The 22,181-nt window shown below is 36.3% G+C and overlaps 1 protein-coding gene across 1 annotated transcript in view; it reads left to right on the forward strand.

The window, feature by feature from the left end:
• GDPD1 (glycerophosphodiester phosphodiesterase domain containing 1) overlaps window positions 1-22,181 on the forward strand; it is a 46,230-nt gene that overhangs the window by 16,820 nt on the left and 7,229 nt on the right. Inside the window, exons 3-7 of the mRNA XM_028109295.2 lie at window positions 6,869-7,004; window positions 9,682-9,727; window positions 16,071-16,189; window positions 16,900-16,989; window positions 21,778-21,911. Of these exons, the coding sequence (XP_027965096.2) occupies window positions 6,869-7,004; window positions 9,682-9,727; window positions 16,071-16,189; window positions 16,900-16,989; window positions 21,778-21,911 (525 nt within the window). The remainder of the gene's footprint in view (window positions 1-6,868; window positions 7,005-9,681; window positions 9,728-16,070; window positions 16,190-16,899; window positions 16,990-21,777; window positions 21,912-22,181) is intronic.

Consider the following 22,181-nt stretch of genomic DNA (forward strand, 5'->3'; position numbering starts at 1 on the left):
CCTTGTTTGCTTATTTCTTTTTGCATTTTATTTTTACACATAAAACCGACCAATAAATATTCTCTTTTAAAGGTGGATATCCTTTAGAAGAGGACACAAAGTTAGTTATTACATCTTAGTAAGAATTAACATTAAGGAGCCAAGTTAGTTTGTTTTAAAAACATTAAGAAACTTTTACTCAATTGCTAAAACTTTATTCCTTAATTGATATATTTATATACAAATTTATATTTGTATTTTTATATTATGTGTTTCAAGTTTAAGTATAAAACAGAAGATACATTCACCCCACATAGGAGATCACAGACAAAATAAGAATCATGAGTGCTTATGTATTTAAAAGGATGTTCAGTTTTTCTTAGATTAAATTCCTGCTGTAATTCATTCTGTTGGTGATGAATAAATTGGTGTTCAAAATGTTGTCTTTTAGATATATTAATAATAGAAGTATCCTTATTTTGCACTTTAGAAGTTTATATTCTAAATATTTTTTAAATTTTATTTATTTTTGAGAGAGAGCAAATGACAGAGAGAATGAGAGGGGTGAGGGTCAGAGGGAGAAGCAGACTCCCTGCTAAGCAGGGAGCCCGATGCGGGGCTCGATCCCAGGACCCTGGGATCATGACTTGAGCCGAAGGCAGACGCTTAACAACTGAGCCACCCAGGCGCCCTGAAATGTTAATAGATATCTAATAGATAAGTAAAACATGGCTTCATTCTACTCATTTAGAAATGTATTAGATACCTACGATATACCCAACATCATGAATATTAGAAAGTATGGAGCAGACATAGGTCTTTCCTCTTTAGGAATTTAATCAAGTTGTAGAGACCTAACCTCATATAAAACCACTAGTAAACAATTTAAGTGCATGGGAATATATCGCACAAAAGTAATTTATCTACTTTTGTATCTTCTCACCCTACTCTGCGCACCACAGCTCTTATTCTTTCCATTCTTGAATTTTAAAAAGAAAAAACGTTTCTGTCTAAAACTTTCTCCCTGTTCCACCCATGTTTACTTTTTCTTCATCTTGAAATGTCACCTGTGGTGATTAGTGCATAAAGTGCTATGTGGGCATTTTACATAGAGTTTTTTAAACAAATACTATGGAGTACCAGCTGTGCAAGGTCCTGTGCCTAGGCACTAGGAATACAACAGTAAACTAGACATAGTCCACAAATCCTTTACTTAAAGATCTCCTGTCTCATTGGGCAGGGGGGAGATAAATGGATATATTCAGAGTAAACACAGGTGCTACAGGAAGTCCTGGCAATTTAGCAGTATGTAAACTGGTGACCCAATCTAATCTGGGAGGATTGGGGAAGATATCCTGAAGTGGTGGTTTCTAAGCTTAGACCCGAAGGATGAGTAAGAGCAGATAAGGGAAGGAAGAAAAACTTAAAAACAAACAAACCTGTTACTGTGTGTACATAATATACATTCCATAAAATGCATAATCTAAGTGTATAGCCCAGTAAATTTTAACATAATGTATATACCTTTGTAACCATCACTCAGATAAAGATGTAGAACATTTCTAGCCCTCTTGAAGGTATCCTTGTGACCTTTCCCAGTCCACATTACTTGTCCCTAGATAGCCATTATTCTAATTTCTATTATGATAAATTGATTTTGCTTGTTCCCAATAACATAAATGTAATCATACAGTATTTACACTTTTGTCTCTGGCTTTTCTTTCTTCAGTTTATACCTGTACAATTCATCCATGATGTGTGAAATAATGTTACCTGTTTTTTAAAGATATATTTATTTGAGAGAAAGAAAATGAGAGACAGAGAGAGAGAGGGAGGGAGAGAGGCAGAGAGAGAGGGAGAAGCAGACTCCCTGCTGAGCAGGGAGCCTGAAGCAAGGCTTGATCCCAGGACCCGGGGATCATGACCTGAGCCCAAGGCAGATGCTTAACCAACTGAGCCACCCAGGCGCCCCTGTTATCTGTTTTTTAATAGCCAAATACATTCATCCCTTTCGGATATATACTTAAGCAGAAGTGAAATTGCAGGATCATAGGGTAGGTCTACATTTATACCTTCCAGATTGATTGTACCAACTGACCCTCACACCAGCAATATAGAGTTCCAATCCTCCACTATCTTGCTAATTTGTTGTCAGCCCTTTTAATTGTAGCCATTGTGGTGGATATATAGTGCTATTTCATTGTGGTTTTGATTTACATTTCCCTGTTGAACTTTGATGTTGAACATCTATTCATACACTTATGGGCCATTTGGAAATCCTCATCTGTGAAGTGCCTGTTCAATTTTACATCTATTATTTTATTGTATATTGGTTGTGTTTTTGTTTTGTTTTGTTTTTTGTTTTTGCAAAAGACATTTCAGGCAAGAGTATTGAAAGTGTGGGGCTGTTTGGAGTGTAAGGTGTAAGGTGGGGAGGAGGTATAGAGAGCTAATATTACCCTCACTGTTTTGCAAGTAAGGAAACTGAAGCATAGAGAAGCTAAATAACTTGCCCAAGTAAGTGGCAGAGCCAGTGTCTATGGTCTTTATCCCCCAACTTTATTGAGGTATAATTGACAAATTATATTTCAAGTATACAATGTGATGATTTGATATGTGTATACATTGTGAAAGGATTCTCACCGTCAAGTTAATTAACACATCCATCACCTCACATCTTTACCCTTTTTTAGGGGCAGTGCTTGTACTCCTAACCACTGTGGTATTCCCTTTTGTAAAAGTCATAGGATCTTGAATGTGAAAGGAACCTTAGCGATTGTCTGATGTAATCCTTTCAATTTTTGTTCTTTTTTTTAATTAAAAAAATTTTATTTTATCATGGTACAATATACATGACATAAAACTTACCATTTTAACTGTTTTTAAGTGTACAGTTCCGTGTCATTAAATACATTCATGTTGTTATGCAACCATCACCACTATTCATCTCCAGAACTTTTTCATCTTTCTATACCAAAACTCTGGACCCATCCAATAATAATTCACTAACCCCTTTCCCCCCAGGCCCTGGTGACCACCATTCCACTTTCTATTAACTTGACTATTTTAGGTAGCTTTATATAAGTGGAATCATTAAATATTTGTATTTTTGTTTTTGGCTTCCTTAACTTAGCATAATGTCTTAAAGATTCCACTCACTCATGTTGTGGCATATATCAAAATTCCCTTCCTTTTTTTTTTTAAGATTTTTTTAAAATTATTTATTTATTTATTAAGATTTTATTTATTTGAGAGACAGAGCACAAGCAGGGGAAGTGGCAGGCAGAGGGAGAGGGAGAAGCAGGCTCCCCACTGAGCAAAGAACCTGATGCGGGGCTCAACCCAGGACCCTGGGATCCTGACCTGAGCTGAAGGCAGATGCTTAACCGACTAAGCCACCCAGGCATCCCAAGATTTTTTTATTTTTAAGTAATCTTTCCACCCAATATGGGCCTTGAACTTACAACCCCGAGATCAAGAGTCACATACTCTACCAACTGAGCCAGCCAGGCTCCCCAGAATTTCCTTCCTTTTTAAGGCTGAATAATACTTCTTTGTAACCACATTTTGTTTTCTATTCATTAGTTGATAGACAAGTTGCTTCTACTTTTGGCTATTATGAATAATTTTTCTATGAACATGGTTGTGTAAATATTTAAGTCCCTTCTTTCAAATCTTTTCTGTGTGTACCTAGAAGTGGAATTGCTGGATCATATGGTAAATCTATGTTTAATTTTCTTGAGGAACTGCCATTTTATATTCCCACCAACAATATACAAGGGTTCCAATATCTCCACATCCTAGCCAATACTTTTTTCTTTTTCTCTTTTCTTCCTTTTTTTTTTTTTTGTAATAGCCACCCAAATGGGTGTGAAATAGTCTTATTGTGGGGTTTTTTTTTAAGTTTATTTATTTATTTATTTTAAGTAATCTCTACACCCCATGTGGGACTCAAACTTACAACCCTGAGATCAAGAGTTGCACACTTCCAGCTGAGCCAGCCAGCCACCCCTCTGATTGTGGTTTTGACTGGATTGCCCTAATGATTAGTGATCTCTCTATGTGCTTATTGGTATTTCTTCTTTGGAGAAACATCTGTTCAAGTCCTTTCCTCATTTTTGAATCAGGTTATTGTGTTGTTGAGTTTTAGGAGTTCTTTATATACTGTGGATATTAATCCTTTATCACATAGATGATTTGCATGTATTTTCTCCCATTCTGTAGGCTATTTTTTTTTCACTTTTTAAAAAACTTTAAATTTAATTAATTAACATATAATGTACTATTAGCTTCAAAGATAGAGTTCAGTGATTCCTCACTTACATAATACCCAGTGTCCATTACATCACGTGCTATCCTTAATGTCCATCACCCAGTTACCCTATCCCCCCATTCCACTCCCCTCCAGCAACCCTCAGTTTGTTTCCTATGGTTGAGTCTCTTACGGTTTATGTGGGCTACCTTTTTACTTTGTTGATAGCATCCCTTGATGCGCAAAGTTTTTAATTTCGATGAAGTACAATTTGTCTTTTTTTTCTTTTGTTGCCTGTGCTTTGATGTCATAGCCAAGAAATCATTGCCAAATCCAGTGTGGTGAAGCTTTTCCCGTATGTTGTCTTCTAAGAGTTTTTTCATTTTAGGTGTTATGGTTAGGTCTTTGATCAATTTGAGTTTAGTTTTTGATATGGTGTTAGGTAAGGATCCAACTTCATTCTTCTACATGTGGATATCCAGTTTTTGCAGCACCATTTGTTGAAAAGACTGCCCTTTCCCCACTGAATGGCTGAAAATCATTTGACAATATATGAGGGTTTATTTCTGGACTCTGTATTCTACTTCATGGATTTATATGTCTGTCTTTATGCCAGCACCATATTGCTTTGATTACTGTAGCTTTGTAGTAAGTATTGAAATCAGGAAATGTGAGTCTTCCAACTTTGTTCTTCTTTCTTTTTTTCTTTTTAAGATTTTATTTATTTATTTATTTGACAGAGAGAGAGAGAGAGCACAAGCAGGGGAAGCAGCAGGCAGAGGGAGAAGCAGGCTCCCTGCTGGAGCAAGATGCAGGCTCAAGCTCAGGACCCTGGGATCATGACCTGAGCCGAAGGCAGATGCTCAACCAACTGACCCACCCAGTCACCACTGTTCTTCTTTTTCAGGATTGTTTTTACTCTTTGGGTTTCTTTGAGATTTCATATGAAATTTAAACTTTTTTCTTTTAGTAACAGGGCTCAAACTCACAACGCCAAATTCAAGAGTCACATGCTCTTCCAACTGAGCCAGCCAAGTGCCCCTCAGGCATTTTAGGATGGAATTTTCTATTTTTGCACAAAAACGTTTTGCAAAATCATTGGGATTTTGATAAGAATTGCATTGAATGTGTAGATCCTTAGGTCTTAATAATATTAAGTGTTCTAATCCATGAACATGGGATGTCTTTCCATTTATGTATATCTCCTTTAATTTCTTTCAGCAATGTTTTACAGTTTTCATTGTACAAGTTTCTTACTTCCTTGGTTAAGTTAATTCCTAAGTTTTTGTTTGTTTGTTTGTTTGGGGGGGAGGGGGAGAGGGAGAGGAAAAGAGAGAATCTTAAGCAGGCTCCATGCCCAGCACAGAGCCTGATGTGGGGCTCGATCTTATGACCCTAAGATCATGTCCTGAGCCGAAATCAAGAGTCGGACACTTAACTGACTGAGCTATGCAAGCGCCCATTTTTTAATTCTTTTTGATGCTATTATAAATGGATTGTTTTATGATTTCCTTTTCACATCATTCACTTTAACGTATAGAAATGTAACTGATTTGGGTGCCTGGGTGGCTCGGATGGTTAAGCGTCTGCCTTCGGCTCAGGTCATGATCCCAGAGTCCTGGGATCGAGTCCTGCATCGGGCTCCCTGCTCCTTGGGAGCCTGCTTCTCCCTCTGCTTCTCTCTCTCTCTCTCCCTCTCTCTCTCCGTCTCTCATGAATAAATAAATAAAATCTTTAAAAACAAAAAAAGAAATTAACTGATTTTTGTGTGTTGATTTTTTTAAAAGATTTTATTTATTTATTTGAGAAAGAGAGCACAAGTTGGGGATGGGGTGAGGGGCAGAGAGAGAGGGAGAAGCAGACACCCCGTTAGCAGGGAGCCCGACACAGGACTCGATCCCAGGACATCAAGATCATGACATGAGCCAAAGGCAGACACCCAGCTAACTGAGCCACCCAGGTGCCCCTGTGTGTTGATTTTTGTATTCTGCAACTTTAGTGAGTTTATTAGTTCTGGCAGTTTTATTTGTGTGTAGAGTCTTTAAGATTTCTACATACAAGACCATGTCATCTGCGAACAGATAATTTTACTTCTTCCTTTCCAATTTGGATGCCCAACCCCCTTTTTTCCTTACTTAATTTTTCTGGCTGGAATTTCTTTTTATTTTTTTTTAATTTATTTTTTTCTGGCTGGAATTTTCTAATCCTATGTTCGATTAAGATAACAAGGGCTGGCACCGTTTTCTTGTTCTTTAATCCCATCATTTTATAAATGTGAAAATGTAGGTCTAGAGAAAGGCGTTTACTTGCCCATAGTTATACAGCAAGTTCATAGCAAAGCAGGAACTGGCATCCAGACCTTTTTAACTTCTGATCTGGTATTCTTTCCATTATGTTAGGTTGACAGCAATATGGATAGCTGGTTATGGAAAGGGGCAACATGATTCTCTTATTCTGTGTTTACTTTAGAATATGACACCAATAAATCATAATAGATGACAGTGTAGAGAAATTTTAGTGTTATGAGATGTTTTGCTATTTGATTTGTAACTCCTAATTTTTACATCTGATGCATATAATGTAAATGAAGTTTACTTAACTTTCAGAATGTCATTATTCTTCTTTGCATTTCTTCAGTGCAGTTACAATTGGAACTGATATGCTGGAATTGGACTGCCATATTACAAAAGATGAGCAAGTTGTAGTGTCCCATGATGAGAATTTAAAGAGATCAACTGGGGTCAATGTAAACATCTCTGATCTCAAGTACTGTGTAAGTAAAAATGCATGATAAACTAATATCTAGTAGACATTAGGGCCTGTAGGGTTTTTAAAAACAATGAATGCCAGATAGTGCTCCAATAAATAGTAAAAAATAAATGATAGTGATTAAAAAATGAATGCCAAAGGAAATTATAAAAACTATTCTAACTTCCAGTGAGGATTTATACTCACTACAGAAATCTGTGGATACATCTTTGGAGACTTATTTTTATAAGTATTTTAACAAGATTACCAAAGTCCTCAAATGTAAAACTATTGTACATGAAATTGCTTGAAGTATTCTACAATTTATTTGATTCAGATTAAATATATGAATTAGTTTTAGTCTTCAAGTATGGGAAATCCGATTTTAGTAGTTTACTTGCCATTATAGTAAAGACTGATAAATGGATGGAAAATAATGCTTTATTTTACCACCTAAATAAAACTTACATTAACAGGATACTATCTGTATGTGTACCCTGTATGTTTTTTGCCTGGTTGTGATCCTACTGTATATTATATATATTGTGTTGTTGGTTTTTTTTTTTTTAAGATTTTATTTATTTTTTGACAGAGAGAGAGACAGCAAGAGAGGGAACACAAGCAGGGGGAGTGGGAGAGGGAGAAGCAGGCTTCCCGCCAAGCAGGGAGCCCGATGCGGGGCTCGATCCCAGGATCCCAGGATCATGACCTGAGCCAAAGGCAGACGTTTAACGACTGAGCCACCCAGGCACCCCTATAGATTGTGTTTTTGAACACTTTAACATTATGGCATGATACACATTTTTCCATGCTTTTTTTAAAAAAGATTTATTTATTTTAGAGAGCGAGAGTGAGAGAGAGTGAAAGCAGGGGGAGAGGGAGAGAGTGAATCCTCAAGCAGACTCCCTGTAGAGCCCGACATGCGGCTTGATCCCAGGACCCTGAGATCATGACCTGAGCTGAAACCAGGAATCAGACGCTTAACCAACTGAGCCACCCAGGCACCCCTGCTTTTTCTTTTTTTTTTTTAAATAGACTTTAGTTTTTAGAGCAGTTACGGTTCACAGCAAAATTGAGCAGAAAGTACAGAATAGCTTCTGACACTACATGTACAGCCTCCCCCTCCCCCATCAACATCCTGTACCAGAGTGGTACATTTGGTACAGTCTATGAACCTACAGTGACACATTATCATCCCAAAATCTATAGTTAACATTAGGGTTTATTCTTTTTTTTTTTTAATTAATTTATTTATTTAACAGAGATAGAGAGCACAAGTAGACAGAGAGGCAGACAGAGGTAGAGGGAGAAGCAGGCTCTCCACTGAGCAGGGAGCCTGATGTGGGGCTCGATCCCAGGACCCTGGGATCACGACCTGAGCCAAAGGCAGCCGCTTAACCGACTGAGCCACCCAGGCGCCCCTAGGGTTTATTCTTAATGGTGTACATTCTATAGGTTTTAAACATAGGATGACATGTCGGTTTTAACATATAATGATGTATCAACTATTATAGTGTCGTACATAATAGTTTCATTGCCCTAAAAATGCTCAGTGTTCTGCCTGTTCATCCTTCCTGCCCCCCCACCCCCTGGCAACCACTGATCTTTTTATTGTCTCCATAGTTTTACCTTTTCCATAATGTTATATATTTGGAATTTTGTCTTATTTAGCCCTTTCAGATCCCATTCTTATTTTTCATAAACATTTCAAGTGACTGCAGTTATTCCATTGAGTGGATATAGAGTTATTTTTAACCATTCCTCCTCTGTTGTTGGGCATTTGAATTAGTTCTAAGTTTTCACCATTAGAGATAACACTGCACTGAACATCTTCATGCATAAAGATAAAGCTTTCTCTATATTTATATGCTTATATAGAGTTTTTCAAAGATATATATTTATGAAGGCATGTATATAAATATATTTATATTTATTGAAAATATCAATATAAAAATAAAAGTTATCTCTATTGTTAGTATATGTGCTGCCAAAGCAAGCACAAGTTATCTCTGTTTTTAAAATTATTTCCCTAAATAAACTCCCAGCAGGGAAATTACTGGGTAAAAGATTAGGAATATTTTAGTGGCTTAATATATATTGAAAGTCATTATTGCCAACCTGCTTTCTAAAAGTGTTTAAGAGTTACAAAATCTGGGGCACCTGACTGGCTCAGTTGTTAGAGCATGCAACTCTTGATCTCAAGGTTGTGAGTTCAAGCCACACATTGGTCTCAGAGATTACTTAAAAATAAAGTAAAAATTTCTTAAAAAGTGCAAAAATGTGGTGTTAGAGGAATTCCCATTTTGCTGTACCCTTACCATTATTGGGTATTATAATAACAAAAATTTCCTAAATTTAAATTTTAATTAGCATTTATTTGATTATTTGTGAGTCTAAAGATTTTACTGTATTTAGTCATTTTTTAAAATTGTCTATCTTGACACTTGTCTACTGAGATATTTATATATTTATTATTTGAAAAGGTCCATATTAAATAGTACAGATTTCTTCTAAATTGTGAAAGTAAGTAGTTATATGTTTAATTTGCTGTTTGGGATGTTTGGCTAAAGCGTGCCTTATGTAAACATAGGTAATGTTTTTATTTTATTTTTTTGAAGAAGCAAATCTTTGTCTTACTGTAAGACACTAAAATACTTCAAAATTTTTGAGAGTTAACTGTTTTTCAATCATATCTTTTAAAGGAACTCCCACCTTACCTTGGCAAACTGGATGTCACATTTCAAAGAGGTAATATTTCCCATTTGCAGCTTACATATTGACATTAAAGTGTATTCATTTACACTGAGAATTGATATACATGTGTGTTTTCTTCTGATAATAAGCTCCGGCCAAAGGTACTGCCCTCAATACTTATTGTCTCAGACCTACAAATCTGAAATCTTGACCCTGAGATGAAGGCTAAAGATTTAATTGGCTCATTCTATTTAAATTTATGTACAGTTAATTTAAGCCTGAATACTAATTACAAGAAACCCAGATATTATTAGGGCTACTTTGCATTTCTGAAGCTTCAAATTCTAGAAGATTACTATAACTTGTAGTAATAATCCATCATAAGTAAAAAAAAAAAAAATGAAAAGACATTGGAAAGACCTCCTTTCGGATCCTTACTGATTGTATACCATTTGATTTTATGTCATTTCACTGCTCCCTATCTTAAATTATTAGAGAGAATTCTATTACTTGGATTAACCACCCATTTCCTGGTCACCATCACTTTTTATTTTTTTTATTTTTTTTAAAACTTCAGTGTTTTATTTATTTATTTAAAAAAATTTTTTTTAAGATTTTATCCATTTATTTGACAGAGAGAGAGACAGCGAGAGCAGGAACACAAGCAGGGGGAGTGGGAGAGGGAGAAGCAGGCTTCCCGCTGAGCAGGGAGCCCAATGCGGGGCCCGATCGATCCCAGGACCCTGGGATCATGACCTCAGCCGAAGGCGGATGATTAACGACTGAGCCGCCCAGGCGCCCTCACCATCACTTTTTAATCATCAGCATAGCTGTTTTCTCTCTTGTGAGGGAATATTTCTCACAAAGGAGCATGCTCCTTGGCTGTTGGATTTGTTAGAATGGAACACACAGCTAGAGATACAGTTTGCTGAGCAGGTACAGGGTCCCACACGATCACAATTCAGCCTCATGTTTTGAATGATTCAAATGTAACTCAGTAAAACTACAAGATGCTACATGTTGTGGTCCTTGGTGTGGTATGGTTTGCATATAGTTAAAATCCTGGTTAAATGTCAAGGATTAAAGAAATGTAACTGCTCTCTGAACTAGATTAAAAATTGGTCAGTATAATTTCTCCTTGATTGGAAAATTTAAGAAAGCCAAATAAGAATCAGAAAATTGTTTAAATTAGCTATTCTAAAGGATGTTTAGATCTGAAAATTGTTTGATTTTACTTTCCAGGTGAGTATCATTAAGCTGTGTTGGTTTGCAGAAACATTTTTTTCATTCTTGTGATTAACAGGGTTATACTTGCCAAAGCTATTATATTTGTGTCACTTATGGATTTGTGAAGGTTAAAAACATTTCATAAGTGAAGTTTTTTGTTTGTTTGTTTTGGGGGGGTTTGGTTTTGGTTTGTTTAATTTTTTCCCTTGTAGAGCAAAGCCAAAGCTTCACAAAGGTTAAAAGATCCTTTGAGGAAAAAATGTTTTAATTTTTTTTTCAGGTTTTATACTTTCCTTTCTTTCTTTAAGTTTTTATTTAATATACCTTTTTTCATAAAGTCATAAAACTTTTGGGTGCCTGGGTGGCTCAGTTGGTTGAGCGACTGCCTTCGGCTCAGGTCATGATCCTGGAGTCCCGGGATCGAGTCCCGCATCGGGCTCCCTGCTCGGCGGGGAGTCTGCCTCTCCCTCTGACCTTCTTCCCTCTCATGTTCTCTCTCTACCATTCTCTCTCTCTCTCAATAAATAAATAAAAAATCTTTAAAAAAATAAAGTCATAAAACTTTTGAATATGCAGTGACCTTTGAGACCATATAATTCTGTCTCTTTCTGTTTTAGATAAGGAAACTGAGGCTTAAAGATGTAGATTAACTTAAGGTCATACAACAAATAAATCACAGATCTAGGACTTGAAACTAGGTCTCTTTCTAACCAGCCCAGTGTTCAGCCGCACCATGCTGCCTCTCCATCTGAAGAGTCTCTCACTCTTTTCTTTGATTAAGTAGGCTCCTTGCCCAACATGGGGCTTGAACTCATGATCCTGAGATCAAGAGTCACATGCTTTACTGACTGAGCCAACCAGGTCCCCCTAGATTCTCTTCAAATGCCTTATTAATAGCACTGCCATGTCTCACTTTTTAGACACCTATAAAAAGAATTAATTTTTGTTCATATTGCATTCAGTTTATCACAATTAACTTAATACTCTGCCTCAAATGTGAAGTTTACTACATTTGAAATAGGCTAATATATAATACTGTAAAAACTTGATTCAGATTAGGCAGATAGTTGTTCCTTTTTTTTTTGATCCTATTCCCCTGCTCAGAACTGTTGCTTACTTTTCTTTAAATACTGGAGAGAGAGAGAGACTGCTAGCTCTCAGAGGAATACAAATTTTAGGCCTCTGGCTTTCTTTGTGGTTCACAATTTTACTGAAGAAGTAATTTTTTTTTAAGGTGCTGTGATGTGCCACAGGCTACATTAAAAAATAAATACAAAGAAAGAATATAAAAATGTGTTACCCAAAGGGTTTGTTATTATCTATCCTGCTTACTTGAAAATAGCCTTTTTTTAATGAAAAATACATAATTTGGATAATCTAGAGTTGATCAGAATGGTCAGTTTTCAAGTTCTAGCATGTTTATAGAGGCCACTTCACTCATTCCATCGCCCAGCACATCTTAAGGCATATTCCTTGCCTATCACTCTTGTTTTCCTCTCTCTTTTTGTAGTATTTCCCAGTGGTTATCTTCTGCCCAGAACAATACTGGCGACAAATTTCTTTCCCCAACTCATTTTCTACATTCTATGCTGGCTGAGGCATTAATGTAAATATCTTCACATTACTTTAGCATGCGTTTTTTTCTTTGTTATTAACATAACTTTAATTTCCTTGTTTCTCCGACTATTAGATGTAATATTATTCTTATTGTATAACATTCCAAAGTTAGTGTTATCTGTTTGACTTTTTTCTACGTTGATCCTTTTTTTTCTTCAAAGTTTGTTTATTTATTTATTTATTTATTTGAGAGAGAGAGAGAGAGAGAGAACTAGAGAGATAACAGAGGGAGAGGGATAAGCAGACTCTCTGCTGAGCAGCCCAAGGCGGGGCTCGATCCCAGGACCCGGAGATCATGACCTGAGCCGAAGGTAGCCGCTTAACTGACTGAGCCACCCAGGCGCCCGCTAAGTTAATCCTTGCAAACATCTTACCTGGATGTGGGTAGCTATTGCCCATGGCAATTCTTTTGACTGTGAAATTAATTTCTCCACACTTAACAAGCTAACAAAATTTTTACTTAACTAAAATAGCAGCACTGTTTAAATGGAGTGTAGTGATAGAGGTGTTCTGTATTTGCAGTGTCAGTTATAATAGCCAATAACCACATGTGACTGTTGAGCACTTAAAATGTGGCTAGTCCATCTCAGGGACTGAATTTTTAGTTTTATTTAATTTTAATTTAAATAGCCCTCTGTGGCTAGTGGCTACCATCTTAAACAGTGCAGGACTAGACCATCATGTTCAGACTTTTTAGATTGTTAACAGAAATGAGTTTACACTAGCTTAAGGGAAAAAAGAAACAACAGATTTAGTTTATCATTAACTGTCTATAATAATGGTGGATCTGATGTTAAACATTATTGAATCCAAGGGCATAAAGGGGACTCTTTTTGAGTCATTCTGTGGTTCTGCTTCTCTTGGATCTTACCTTCTTCCAATGTAAATAGAGTTTGTCCTTGTGGTAGGGAACATGATCACTGACAACTCATTTATATCCTGCCCACACATTGACCCAAGGGTAAAAAAGCAATCTTCCTTTGAGCTTCAAGGGAAAGTTCTAGAGAAAGACACTGATTGGCCCAGCATGGGTCATATGTCCATCCTTGAGATAGTCACTGTGGACAAAAAAATAGGCTATTGTAATAGATTAGACCTAGGTCATATGCATGCCCATGAGAATAAAGGGGGCGTAGGTCCTGTTTTTGAGAGACCAATCAGAACAGTGTGGCATAAGGGAGATGCAGTTTTCCAAGGGAAGAAAGGGTGCTGGGTAGGTAAAACAAGCTAAATTTTTGTATGTTAACATAATTTTTACAGTTCAATTAGGTAGTGTATAGTAAGTCAAAACTCAATTATAAGTACTAGAAATCCATGTCAGGATAGTTTAAAAGAAATTTTTTTTAAGAATTTGGTTCTTAAAAAAAAATTTGGTTCTCCTAACTAAAAAGCCTAGAGGTTCTATGCCTTCAGACGTGACTAATTTCAGTTGCTTAACTAATAATTAGTCTCTATCTCTGTTTCTTGGTCTGGTTTCATCTATGTTAGCTTTGTTTTCAGGCACACCTTCTACACATAAAGATAGACTCTGCCAACATCAAAAATATATGATGCATTCAGCTGAGGATTTCAGGAGACCTCTCCTCATGTTATAGTGTTATGCTTAAGGTCCATGTGCTCTCTTTGTGGCCAGGGAGACAGAGCCAAATGATTGAGAGTCTGGTCAAAATGATCCAGAGCCCCATCATTACAAGGAGTAGTAAAAAGGCAATAGGAATAGAATACATAACAGACAAAACAGTAACACATTTTTCCTTTTTTTTTTTTTCATTTATATGCTGCCTTTTCTTTTTCCTTTAAAGATTTTATTTATTTATTTGACAGAGAGAGGCACAGCGAGAGAGGGGACACAAGCAGGGGGGAGGGGTGCCTGGGTGGCTCAGTCATTAAGCGTCTGCCTTCAGCTCAGGTCATGATCCCAGGGTGCTGGGATCGAGTCCTGCATCGGGCTCCCTGCTCGGCGGGAAGCCTGCTTCTCCCTCTCCCACTCCCCCTGCTTGTGTTCCCTCTCTCGCTGTCTCTCTGTCTCTGTCAAATAAATAAAATCTTAAAAAAAAAAACAAAAAAACAAGCAGGGGGTAGTTTTTTTGTGACTCAGCTTTCGTTGAGTAGCTGCACTGATACAATTCTTTAACACATTCCTGAATTAGCATTTATTTCCCTTGCCTGAACATATATATATTCTCAATCTCTGAAAATTTCAGTGGTGATATCATAGTAAAACTTTCCAAACAACCTCCGTATCCACTGGTAGAGTATAGGGGATTTTTTTTTTTCCTTCTACCCTCTAGGTTCTCAGCAAGGATTTATAACAAAAGAGAGATTAACAAGAGAAAAACAAAGAAATTTATTAATATGTGTATCATGGGAGAAACTCAGGGTTGAGTAACTTAAAGGCTGGCTAGAACTTGAGTTTATATAGCATCTTAACAAAAAAATCCAATACATTTTCAGAGAATTGACAAGACAAATAAGGATTTTGAGTTTCTAGGGTAGCTAATCATGGGAAGGTAAATATATGGGTGAATAATGGAAGATAAAGGCTAGTCAATAGTTTGTTATGCAGAATTCTGTGGTGCTGATAAGGGTCTAAAGTTGTTGGTGATTTATGTTTTGTACAAATTTAAGTCTTGTTCCTAGGCAAATGGGAAAGGACAGAGTGCTTTTTTTGTATCTGCTTCATTTCAGTTGCCTTCGGTTAAAAATAATCCTTATGGGCGCCTGGGTGGCTCAGTTGGCTAAGTGACTGCCTTCGGCTCAGGTCATGATCCTGGAGTCCCGGGATTAAGTCCCGCATCGGGTTCCCTGCTCAGCAAAGGAGCCTGCTTCTCCCTCTGACCCTCCCCCCTCTCATGTACTCTCTCTCTCTCATTCTCTCTCTCTCAAATAAATAATCTTTAAAAAAAAATAATCCTTATGCCAAAGTGGCATATTTTGGAATGGTAAACTCTTACCTTTCTGGGGGAATGGTTAAATTAAAATAATTAAATTGTTGCATAGCTACTCAATGGAGCATTTTAAAACCATTTAAAATAATAATTATAGAATAAGATTGGTGGATTATAATAATATCAATGTCATGGTTATGATATTGTACTGTAGTTTTAAAAGAGGTTATCGGGGAATCTGGGTAAAAGGTGCATAAATCTCTGTATATTTTTCTTATAACTCCAAATGAATCTATAGTTATCTCAAAAAGTTTAATGAAAATATTTTTAAATCATAATTCAAAATTCTAAGTGTATTAATATATAATATTTATTTTTTACTTATGTAAAAAGATCAGGTTAAGATCTATAGGTACACTATATTATAACTATTAAATTATGCATAGGAAAAAAAGACTAGAGAAAGTATACTAAATGGTCACAATGGTTATATCTAAATTGTTGGATTTTAGATGATTCTCCTTTTCTTTACTTTTCATCATTTTGTAAATGTCCTCTATGAATACATACTATTGTGAAAACAATACTTTATCTTTTTTTCTCCCAATCCTCAAAAAAGTGAAAGTCATCTTTTAAAAATACCTTTAAAAATCTTGCTTTCTCAGCATGCCAATGTGAAGGAAAAGATAACCGAATTCCATTACTAAAGGAAGTTTTTGAGGCTTTTCCTAACACTCCCATTAACATCGATATCAAGGTCAACAACAATGTGCTGATAAAGAAGGTACGTGAGCCAATCCCTCTTCTGGGTATGTTGTATCGGATTTCACAAACTGAATAAGGCTACAGTAGGTGACTTCATAGATTGATAATATTCAAGGAAATATGACACTCTAGGGATCAGTATTGTTTTAAATAATGCCCTGGTAGAAGAGATCACTTTACTGTAGGAAGGCCTATTTCCAGAGCAAGCTGTCCTGTCCCAGTCATGGATAAAAGTGAGCTCCTGTGAACCAATTGTTCTGGCATCGATATAATTAACTTCTTCAAATTTACTTGCTTCTTTTGTAGTTAGTTTATATCAAATGACTAAATAGTTGCCTTCTATTAGATAAATCATAGAATGGTAAAATGTAAGTAATTGCTTATATTTTATAAAATAATCTGAATTTACATATTGGTTCTTCCCAGAGTTTATATTATTCACTGGCAGAAAGTCAATTGTAATCAATTTTTTTAAAGATTATTTATTTATTTATTGGGGTGGGGGTAACGTGTAGGGGAGGGGCAGAGAGAGAAGCAGGCTCCCCCCTGAGCAAGGAGCCCGATACAGAACTCAATTCCAAGACCCTGGGATCATGACCTGAGCTGAAGGCAGACGCTTAACTGACTGAGCCACCCAGGTGCCCCAATTGTAATCCATTTTTTAAGTGAAGTAATGTGAGCGGATTTACCAGTAGGCGCATGCATGAACTTTTGCATTTTCACACGTAGGTTTCAGAGCTGGTAAAGCAGTACAGACGAGAACACATAACGGTATGGGGTAACGCCAGTTATGAAATTGTAGAAAAGTGCTACAGAGAGGTAAGCTTCAAACATGATACGGAATGATCTTTCTTGCTGTTGTTGTGTATCTATAAATGTTATCACACTAATAATTTTTAAAAGTATCTTATTTCAAAGCCTTGATACAAAGACAGATAGTACTGGGTGGAAGCCCCTAACCAGAAGTTTACTAATAGAGGTAATGGATTTAATAGAAATAATGTACGTGGGCTGGCTCACAGAATTCTTATTTTCATATGCTAATAATATTAATTGTTTGCCAACATTTTATTATGTACATTATGAAACAAGATATGATTCCTGTCTTATAATGTCTGTTTTTTGTTAGGTTATTGAAATTTTTGTGTAATTTTAAATTGAAGAAAGGATTTTAGTCCTTCAACTCTATAGCTCAAGCTTCTCTGTTCCCTACCTCCCAAACAGAATTAATCAAATTAAGCCAAGATCATAGTTACCAGGTGGTATATAAAAGTAGGGGCATCTACCCACCGAAATTTTTCTGTTTGAAGAAAATATATCTATAAAAAGTTAATTGGATATATTTAGACATGGTATGCTAAGCCTCTATAAGCAAGTTTAGCTATATACTATAGCTATTATAATTTATATACTTATATACTATAGCAAGTATAACTAGGAGAATATGAAATTCAAAATGCTAAAAAAAAAAACCTTAAGCATTAAAGACTCTCTCTCAGAATACAAGTGATAGTGCAGAAGAAATACTGTGACACAAATAGCAATTCAAAATACAAAGATTTCTTTTGGGAAGGCCTTTCTTCCTAGCAAAGAAGGCAAAAACATAGATCCAGAATTGGCACCATTATAATTAAAAGTACCATTGAAGCCTTCATTAAGGCAAGTAAGTTTTATTTATGTGCCACAGGCTCTCTGAGATTCCAAGGTAGCTTGTGTACACAAGGAGAAGACAGTGATCATTGGGATAAATGGCTTCAGATGCTAAGAATTTAGTGCTAAGACTTTTCCATAACTAATCATTGTCTAAGGGTATTTTCACATGTCATTAAAAGTGACTGTACGGGAGGCCTCATGGCCTGCTGGTTGTTTTACATTATTCAAATGTTTTTTAAAAAATAAAAAATAGTGATAACAGCAAATGCTGGAGAAGATGAGGAGAAGCTGGATCTCTCCAGCTTGCTGGTGGAAAAGTAAAATAGTACAGCCACTTTCTTCATTTGTTGGGTAGATTTCTTACCAAGCTAAACATACACTTACCATATTAACCAGTAGTCTCACTCTTGGGCATTTATCTCAGAAAAATGAAAACTTATGCACATAAAAACCTGTATATGAATGTTTATAGCAGCTTTATTTATTATAGCAAAATACTGGAAACTCCCACCAGAATGCCCTTCAGTGGGTAGATCTCTGAACAAACTGATATAACCACATGATGTAATACTATTCAGCCATGAAAGGAAATGAACTCCTGACACCTGTAACAACCTGAACTGTCCTAATCCTCAAAGACATTTTGCTTAGTGAAAAAATTTAACCTCAAAAGATTACATACTGGAATCTCTATATTGTACACCTGAAACTAATATAACAGTATATGTTAACTGGAATTTAAAAAAAATTTTTTAAATAAACCAAAAACAAAACAAAAAGATTACATACTGTATGATTCCATTTATATAACGTTCTCAAAACTGTACACACGAAGAACAGATAAGTGGCTGCCAGGGGACAGAGACTGGGGGTGGGTGGGGTAGAGAGTGGGGGCAAATACAACAAAGAGGTAGGGGGAGGGAGTTCTTGACTGTGATGGAACTATTCTGTATCTTGACTTGTGGTGGTGGTTACATGAATTGATACACTGCTAAAACTGCACTAAACCTGGGCGCCTGGGTGACTCATTTGGTTAAGCATTTGCCATTGGCTCAGGTCATGATCTCAGGGTCCTGGGATTGATCCCCATATTGGGCTCCCTGCTCAGCAGGGAGTCTGCTTCTTCCTTTGCCTCTTCCTCTGTGCTCCCTCTCTTACTCTCTTTCAAATAAGTAAATAAAATCTCAAAAAAAAAACTGCACTAAACCAAACGCACAAATGAATGCAGATTTTTTTTTTTTTGAATGCAGATTTTAAAAGTGGTGAAAACTGAGTAAGATCTATAGTCTAATTAGCGGTGATATGCCAGGCCGGTAAGGCGTTAAAAAGAAAGGAGGGGAGAGGAGAGGAGAGGGGAGGGGAGGGGAGAAGTGGGGAAGGGAGAGGAGAAAGGAAAGGAAAGGGAAGGAAGAAGGAAGAAGGAAGGAATAAAAGAAAGAAAGAGAAAAGAAAACAAAAACCCCAGTGATCTACCAGTGTCAAGTCCTGATTTTGATACTGTACTACAGTTAGATCAAATGTTACCATTTGGGAAAGCTAGGTTAAGGGTTCATGGGACTGTGTTTTTACAACTTTTTGTGAGTCTGTTGTTTCAAAATAAGAAGTCCACTTCTGACTCAGAATCACAGAACTTTTCCCTTGATTCACATACTTTTCTCGAAGCCTCTGGCTTTCTGTCATTTTAGAATTTAAAAACTCCAAAACCTGCAGCAGTAATTTTCAAACATCATAGTAAAAATGTCTCAGTCATATCTGTTATTCATATTATGAACATGCCATATAATTGTTATCGATTTATAAGAATTTTACATTAGCCCTTTAATTCCCAAATGCTAGAAACTAAAAATATAAAAATAACTTGACTAATTGAATTTAAATTAAAAAAACAAAAAAAAGAAAGAAAAATGGGGCACACAGTGGGGAGGGGAAAACATGTGGCCCTTAGGCTCACATAATGACTTTTAATTCATTCTTAATGCAGTGGTTCTTAAGCCTAGCTGTATGTTGGAATCACCTGGAAAGTCTTAAAAAAAAAACAAAACAAAACTAATGCCTGGGTCCCATTCCATAAATTCTATTTATGTTATTCAAGTATATTTGAAACATGATGTGATACTAGTGACTCCACAAATCTATACATTAGGCTGTGCTCACCAAAAGTGTAGCAACCAGCTGTTAACCATACAACACTATTACAATACCATTGACTGTGTTCCCTATGCTGTGCCTTTTACCCCCATGACCTAGTCATTCCCTGACTGGAAGCCTGTATCTCTCACTCCCCTTCACCCATTCCTCCACTCCCCTCCCCTCTAGCAACCATCAGTTTGTTCTCTGTATTTATGGGTCTGTTTCTGCTTTCTGTTTATCATTTTGTTTTTTTAGATTCCACATATAAGGGAAATGATATGGTATTTGTCTTTCTCTGTCTGACTTATTTCATTAGCATAATACCCTCAGTCCATCCATGTTGTACGTGGCAAGATTTTCAGATGTTCTAATGTAGAAGATACCCAGTGGCACCAGCTGTTGTGTCAGTGGTGGGCCAGCATACCAAACCCCACCCTCTCCCACCCCAGGCAGCCTGGCATGGCTTTCCAGAAGTACCAGTTACTGTTTTTAGTTCTCTGGGTCCGAAGTTATGTAAGTTTTGAGGGTCGGCCCGAACCCTGTTTTTCCCATTAGCTCTGTTACTCTTAGTGCATGAATTTGCAGAAATCAAGTTTTTCAGGGACTTGTACATTGTGTTACAGCTGAAACACCTGAATATAAATAAGCCTAAAATGTTACAAAGCGTCATGTGAACATAGGGGCAAAAGAAATCCTCAAACTTATTTACTCTATTTTTTTTTTTAAATAAAGAAGTGGGTAATTTAGAGGTAATATTTAAAATAAATTACTTTTCTGTGTAACTTCTTCAATATATTACTTTTGTATAGAAAAAAATCAGCTTTAGGACACCTGGGTGGCTCAAGCCGTTGAGCATCTGCCTTCAGCTCAGGTCATGATCCCAGGGTCCTGGGATCGAGTCCTGCATTGGGCTCCCTGCTCAGTGGGGAGTCTGCTTCTCCCTCTGTCCTCCTTCCTGCCCATGATCTCTCTTGCTCTCGTGGTCTTTCTCTCAAATAAATAAATAAAATCTTTAAAATAAAAAAAGGAAAAAATCAACTGTACCATAATTTGTTTGTTTTAAATACAAATATAGGAGGGGTTAGGGAGATGGGGATATGAGGGGCCATTTGCTGAGCATAGAATTTCAGTTTTACAAGATGAAAAGAGTTCATATATATATATATATGAAGCTTGCATTCTAAGCATTTTGGGATCTTGAACACATTTTGCAATAGAAATCTAAAATGGTGGCTAGATTCTTCGACTAGCTTACAAAATCCTATTTATATTTGATGCATAATGTAGTTGAAAGATGACATATTTGCAACAGTGTTTATATTTTATCTATACATATCAATATCATATCCTGCTTAACTAATACATAACTAGATCTGTAGATTGGAACACCTATATATCTGTATATGGATATATATGAATATATATCGATCTTTAGTTATATATTTTTTAAATAGGAGTAAGGTTACTGAATATTTCATTTCTTCATTTCTTTGCCTTATTCCATTAGGTTCAGTATTTTTAATCTCTAGTGATAAGCACTATCACCAACAGACAGAAGTGGTGTTGCAACCAGAGAATAGGGAATAGAGATACTTAAGTAAGTATCATCAATTAACAGTATAGGGCTCGACAATAAATCCTGACCCATTTGGCAAGGACTAGCCATTTTTAAATGGCTGGTGGTGGGTTTGGAGATGGATATTGATAATTCAGGGAGTACTTTTAACGAATGTCCAGATACAGTCTTGGAAATTTTGAGGATGTGAAATAATCCTCTTCATTTGAGCAGTTGTAAAGTAACATAATATTGCTTGTGTCTTTTAGAATTCAGATATTCCTATACTCTTCAGTCTACAACGTGTTCTGCTCATTCTTGGCCTTTTCTTCACTGGCCTCTTGCCCTTTGTGCCCATTCGAGAACAGTTTTTTGAAATCCCAATGCCTTCTATCATACTGAAGTAAGTGACTCTGTTTTTATCAGTTATCATTATAGAGGGACTAAGATCAAGGCTCATTAATATCAATATAAATGATAAAAAATAGATTGCTTATAGGGACGCCTGGCTGGCTCAGTCGGTAGAGTGTGTGACTCTTGATCTCGGGGTTTTAAGTTTGAGTCCCACATTGGGGGTTTAAAAATAAAATCTTAAAAAAAAAAAAAGATTGCTGTAGTTATTTACATGTTGGATTAACTGACCTGTATTAATAATACTTTTTGATATCATTAA

This window comes from Eumetopias jubatus, unplaced genomic scaffold, assembly GCF_037043125.1.
Source record: "Eumetopias jubatus isolate StellerSeaLion01/CBP00866 unplaced genomic scaffold, mEumJub1_p1.0 scaffold_10, whole genome shotgun sequence".
Taxonomy (NCBI): domain Eukaryota; kingdom Metazoa; phylum Chordata; class Mammalia; order Carnivora; family Otariidae; genus Eumetopias; species Eumetopias jubatus.